The following is a 6,840-nucleotide window of genomic DNA, read 5'->3' on the forward strand; positions in this document are numbered from 1 at the left end:
TGACGTCCCGTATCTCGTCACTAGCTGAGTATGGATGGGGTTCAATATCTCAATATTAACAGAGTAGGGGTGAGGCCCGAGAGCAGTGAGTGTGGGCGAGGGCCCGTATCTCACTGACAGCAGGAGTGTGGATGGGGTTCCATAGCTCATTAGTAGTAGACCAGGGGCGGGGCCCAAGTTAGGTAAGGCCTTCGAACAGAAGTACAGTAGAGTATGTTTCTTTATGTGCTAATATGTTCTATGTTTGTAAGTGTATAGCGGGCGAGGCCCAGAGATAGGCGGGGCCTAAGAGAGACAGATTTGTATACCGAGCGGGGCTCGATGCTAGGCGAGGCCTGATATCGGGAGGGGCCCGATGTTGGAGCGAGTCTGATGTCGGGCAAGTCCCGATGCACCGGGCGGGGGCCCAATATGTGGTTATACGTATGCTATGTGGTAGATTGGGGAACTCATTAAGCTTCATGCTTACGGTTTTCAGTTTTGGTTTCAGGTACTTTCGGTAGCAGAGGGAGGAGTCGGGATGACTGCATTACACACACCATGATGTTTTGTCTAAGATGTTTTACTCTGATGTAAGAAATAAGTTTTTTGAGAAGATACTCTGATTTGATAACTATGGTTTTTTAATGAATTAAAATGAAATTTTTGGTCTTGATTTTTGGGACGTTTCATTTTGCAACCTTTAGATCTCACTACTAACCTTCATTGTTTTGAAACATGTAGATGAAACGGTTTCCGATAAGGGTGTTAATGAAAATTTTATAGAGAAAGAATGTGAAATTAAGCGGTAACAGTGCAAGGGAACGTGAGACCTCCGACAACAACTATCATAATCGTGATGAATCAAAACCCTTAAAGTTAAATTCCTAAATGTAACGGTTTTAGGAGGTTCGTGTTAGCATCAGTGATGATTAGACCCACCTTGGTAAGTTTCAAGGCATATATATTACAATAGAGAAGGGGTAGTAATTAAAAGGGACCTTCTGATGGAAGGGTAATGTCAACTTTGAAGTTATTAAGGAGAAAGGTTGAGAATTAAGGTAAGTGGTGGGATTCATCGTATGTATTAAACATTTTTTAATAAAAAATAAACAATAAAAACAATAAAAAAAAAGTTTGAAAAAATAATAATAAAGGAGCGTAATATAGTCATTCCATTTCAGTGAGACCAAACACAAACAAAACATATCATATCATATGGACAATCCGAGTTAAAAAAATCATCTTATTTATTTAACATTTTTTTATAAAAAATAAACAAATAAAAAAATATAAAAGTTTTAAAGAAGAGTAATATAATCAGTGCATTTTAGAGAGAGACCAAAGTCACAACGAAAACATATTATAGCGACGATCCGTTACATAGCAAATGTGAAATTACCTCGAATCATATGAATCATTCGTGTAGTTTATTCTAAGAAGTAAAAGAAAAGGTTTGTACCCGAGCAATATCAAATATTTATGGAAGGATGTCTATCAGCCAAATGTTAAAGATGTTACAGCGTCTACGTCTAAAGACCAAATGAATAGTTTAAGAGTAGTGTAGATAGTTTTTTTGTGTCTGTGGTTTTGAAAAAAATTATTTAAACGTCAACTCACATGATGAACTAGTTGATATATAAGGGCCACACGTAGAGTTACCAAATACCCACACAAAAAAGAAAAACGGACACAAGCACAACTATCTACTAATTAAATAATATATTAAACATATAATTGAAATAAATAAAGCTCTTTTAATAACATTTCAAGAATGAAGTATGAATAAACAAATGGAAATTTTAATCTCAAACAATGATGCCCACACGATCTCCCCTAAATGTACAAGACGAACAAAGTCGTGAAAGCCATTGAAGCGGTAATCTTAGTTTCTCATCCTTATAAGTACCCAAGAATCATTTATTGTTCTTCACCCAAATTCATTTAAGAACTTGAATACGAAAATGTCTATGACAAACAGTAAAATAGTCTTATTAGCAGTAGGGGTCATCTTCTTCAACCTCGTTGGTCACTGCTATGGTAGTCTCGGCTATGGTGGTCTCCAGTATGGGTTCTACAATGGCAAATGCCGAACTTCAGATGTTGAAGATATCGTAAGAAGGACAGTCTACACCAAGTATCTCACTAACAGAAAAATCGCTCCCGCTCTCATCCGCATGCAGTTTCATGATTGCTTTGTCAATGTGAGTTCATTTCATATCACAATTCAGTTGTATACTTCCTTAAAGACTTCCATGTCTATCTATTGGTAGTGGTTTTGGTGCTGCTTGTCCCTACTAGTTGTTCTTTGTTTGTTTATTGCTTCCTTTGGTGCATGTACTCTTCCATGGCCAGCTACTTGCTGGTTTTTGTGTTGGTTTTTTTGATTCTAACTTTTCATGAACCAAAAGGGTTGCGATGCGTCCATCCTACTAGACGGACCCAACACAGAGAAAACCTCACCCCCGAATTTAAGCGTTAGAGGCTATGATGTCATTGATGCTGCCAAAGCCGCTGTCGAGAATGTTTGCCCTGGAGTGGTTTCTTGTGCTGATATAATCGTTATGGCTACAAGAGACGTCGTCTCCTTCGTAAGAAACAAAAGCTTTAATTTGTCCATTCACCAATATTAAATGCACCAAAATAACCTTAAGATAATGTAATTATAAATGCAGAGCGGTGGAGCCAGATACAGTGTCCAAACAGGAAGAAGGGATGGACTTGTGTCTCTTGCACAGAATGCTCTAACCCTCCCACCTCCTACTTCTTCGGTGTCAAGTGCCATTCGAGCATTTGCTCTCAAGGGATTCACAGCCACCGACATGATCTATCTCCTTGGTAATTAATTCACCAACTTCTTATCAATATTAAGCATCAAAAATTTGCTTAACGTGTGTAATGTACAGGTGGTCACACTATCGGAATCGCTCATTGTTCATTGTTTAAAGACCGTCTTTACAATTACAAGAACACTGGGAAACCAGACCCAACCATGGATTTATCGCTGTTATCATCGTTGAAGAGTAAATGCCCTCAGAACACGACAGCGGATCCCACTGCCAACTTGGATCAAAACCCTTTTAGCTCTGCAGTTGTGGACAAATCTTTCTACAGTCAAATTATTATGGGTAGAGGAGTTCTTCAATTTGATCAAGATTTGGCATCAGACCGCCTCAGCAAGTCCACAGTTGCAGCCATTGCGCGTTCCTCCGATTTCAACGCCCGGTTCGGTCAGGCCATGGTTAAGCTTGGTGCCACCCAAGTTCTTACCGGGAAACAAGGCCAGATCAGGAAATCATGCCGAGCAGTCAACGTCGTACCAACTTTAACTTCTTTTTTTAATTGATTGAAAGGATTCTTAAACGTTTCTTATATTCTCCTTAATTTTGTTTCACATATATTGTTATCGGTTTATTCATATAATTTTTTTTGTATTTATTGAGCTATGTATGTATTTAAGCGACTAAATATGTATTTGTTTGTCTGGAATTTTGAAATTTCTATTCAGATTACTTATTTCTGAATAATAAATTAAATCCTGTACTCGCTTAGTTCATTACTTTTGTTGTAAGTTAGCTACATCACCCTAAACTTTATTTTCAATCGTTCATTTCACTACTCTTTTTTATTACTCTCTTACATTGAGATAACATTACTCTTATTTTGGTTACCTAAACCAGAGAATATGAGTAGGGTGAATGCTTGGAATTCCATTATTATGTTATTCAAAGCTAAACTCTTAGCATGAAAAGTTTAGGCGTTTTATTGGAGGCAGATTCATCTTTGTCAAATTCGTCTTTAATAACTTTAACATCCAGTTTCCAGAATCAGGTTTAGGCATTAAGGAGTCAAATACATGGTTGTTGGGTAAAACCGGATGTCACAACATGACAAGTTAACATGAAGATGCGTATCCTTAAGGGCTTGTCTCGATCTGAGAAAAGGATGGTCACGTTATGAGGATGGTTGCAGTACAAGCCCACAAATTTTAGGGTTCTCTCCATATTTAAGGATCTTATCTCATGACCTAGGGTATCTTCTTCAGCTTCTACTCGTTTCAAACGAATGCTAGGCCCATCTATAAGTTCTTGAGCAGTTGGTGACCTGAAGGTGAAGGTGAATGGATCATCTTTGGAGCATAGTTTCAGCTTGCAAGCCTCAATAGCGTCTGCTAGCAACTTGTATGTACCTTTGTGGATATTTAAGCTTCATGCTTTATGGTATGTTGTTGGTAGATCTAGAGTTTTATTCTTTATTGTCCATGGATAGATGAGTTTGAGTGTTGAGATTCCATAAAGTTGGCAGCTTTATAGGTCCTTAGTGTCCCTTGGTGGTTAGTTGAGCTAGATCTAAAGTTTAGTGAAGTTTGAGCTCTTGCTTGAGGCGTTGACCTACTTATTTCTTCATAAGTGACCTTATTTGAACTCAAGACTTACATTGGGCATGCAAGCCCTTAAAGCATCGATTTTTATGGTTTTTGAGATGTAATGAAGCCTTCTAGAGGAGATGAGTTTGTGGCTTAATGGATTAAGAGCGTACTGCATCAAGTTGCCTTTCAGCCAGTTCTCACGATGTGCCTAGGTGTCTGTCACATCGTGACGATTAAAGACTCACAATTATTTTGTCCTTATTTGGTCACGATGTAACCAAGAGGTTGTCACGTCGTGCGAGCAATTAACATGTTGACCATTGACTTTTGTTAATCGTTGAAAGTTGACTTTTTGACCAATTTGACTTTTTGTCATGCTTGAAGGGTTGGGGCTGTTGATTAAGATTCTATCATGTTTTGGTGCTAGTAGGTTCGTGGAAGCGATCAATACAGAAAAAGAGGGGTCACATTGTCTCGTGGTACTTCGTTTTAGGTAAGTTTTCCTCACTGTGCCCATACGTTGAAGGCACCAATAGGCTGATTATCATCAAATAGGATACCCAAGGCGTTGTATGTAGTAACGTAGGATAGACTGAGAACTCTTGATCTAGGCTTTCTTGCATGTTCTTGTTTGGTTGTGACTATAGAATATGATCATTTGTTTAGGTGTCCATCTCACCTCTGGTTACATATGGCTATGCATTCCTTGGAGATTTGTCGGTAGCGAAGCAGTATGCTGTGAGGGGCCTTGTAGGTGGTAATGAAATGTTCGACAGGTAGATTGATAGTTGCATGTACTTATGTACCTAATTTATTTATTGTTTGTTTATATGTCAACATATCGTGATGGTGAGGTTGAGGCGGACCTGCTATATACTTTAGTGTAACATCCATAAAATTCAAGCCAATTTAAAATGTTTTCAAGAATTCAAAAACCTTTAATTATTACAAAATGTTTTCAAAATAGTTTCATATCAGAGTATCCCAGAAATCAAGATCGTAAAAATGTGAGGAGGTGCACGATCACGCCTTCGCCTTCACGCGATCATCTAAAGTACCTGAAACAAAATCCAAAACTGTAAGCCCGAAGTTTAGTGAGTTCCCCCAAAATACCCATACACACAACAATATATATATATATATATATATATATATATATATATATATATATATATATATATATATATAATCACAAACAGCATACTATGGGTCCAAGCAACCATCGGGCTGGAATACCTCTGGCCCTCAACCATTAGGTTGGAATGCCAACATACTATGTGTCCAATCAACCATCGTGTTGGAATACCTCTGACCCTCAGCCCTCAGGTTGGAATGCCAACATACTATGGGTCCAATCAACCATCATATTGGAATACCCCAGGCCCTCAACCATCGAGTAGGAATGCCAACATACTACGAGTCTAATCATCCTCGGGATGGAATTCTCTCACTACCAATCAAACATGTGCACCTATATCAGATAATCATATAATAGTCTACAAAGACAACATACTAAGGTCCAATCATCTATATGATGGAATACCCTTAACTACCAATCAAACATGTGCACATATTGATGGGTTTTGGGCATTCTAACACTCATATGGTGTACATGAAACCCTATAAACCTTGGATCTATGTTTTCTCTATTATACATGCAAATATTCAATATTCTAAGGCTTCTTCCTAACTAGCATAATATGAAGTATATACAATACAAGAATCTAGTAAAGTGGAATACCTTTTGATGGAGCTTGAAGTCTTGAATCTTTAAGAGCTTAATGGCCCAAGTATTGCACCTCAAATGGTTCACACAACACCAAAAACCCTTGGAATAAATTGAGAAGAAGAATACTTAAGTTCACTCTTATGAAATCGGATTTGCCCTCTTGTGTACTATACACTAGCGCCCATTTCAGGAACTAGAGACCTCTTTATAGAGTGTGGGAAATTAGGGTTACATTCATGTAAACCCTAATACCCATGACCTTTCATTTCCATAGGATCCATGGGTTAAAAACTCCATGGACTATCCATGAAAGCTTAGCCCAACCTAAATAAACTTGGCCCACCCTATATATATAAGAGACCATATTTAATTAGTTCCATTTTTATCACTAAATTAATTCTAATTGAATTCTTGATCAATACTAATTAAATAATATGATTTCATATTAATATATTAGAACTTATAATATATTAATATAAATCGTAAGTATCCTTTTTCTCATTTTTTCTAACCAATTGTTCTGATGCCATGCAACCCAAATGGACTATGCTACTCTCGGGTCGAATACATACCAATAATAGTTATGGGCTTAGACATCTACTCCAACAGTCTCCCACTTGGATAAGTCTAAAACTATTATTGTGTATGACTCCAAGATCCCGACTAGAAATCGTAGCTCTTAAAGCCGTTGCCGAACTCTGACCTAGTCAAATGACGTGTCCATTAGATAAGGGATCATATATTCCTACATTCTAGATATCAT

General features: G+C 37.6%; 1 protein-coding gene across 1 annotated transcript; it reads left to right on the top strand.

Moving 5' to 3' along the window:
- The first annotated feature begins 1,905 nt into the window (after positions 1-1,905).
- LOC145060077 (peroxidase 60-like) lies at positions 1,906-3,515 on the top strand. Its single transcript, XM_079007803.1, has 4 exons — positions 1,906-2,183; positions 2,391-2,570; positions 2,655-2,817; positions 2,886-3,515. Exons 1-4 carry the CDS (start codon positions 1,944-1,946, stop codon positions 3,323-3,325), a joined length of 1,023 nt encoding a protein of 340 aa, XP_078863929.1. The 5' UTR covers positions 1,906-1,943; the 3' UTR covers positions 3,326-3,515.
- Positions 3,516-6,840: the final 3,325 nt, after the last annotated feature.

The sequence above is a fragment of the Lactuca serriola genome, chromosome 6 (genome assembly GCF_051521515.1).
Source record: "Lactuca serriola cultivar US96UC23 chromosome 6, Lser_US96UC23_V15, whole genome shotgun sequence".
Classification (NCBI taxonomy): Eukaryota; Viridiplantae; Streptophyta; class Magnoliopsida; order Asterales; family Asteraceae; genus Lactuca; species Lactuca serriola.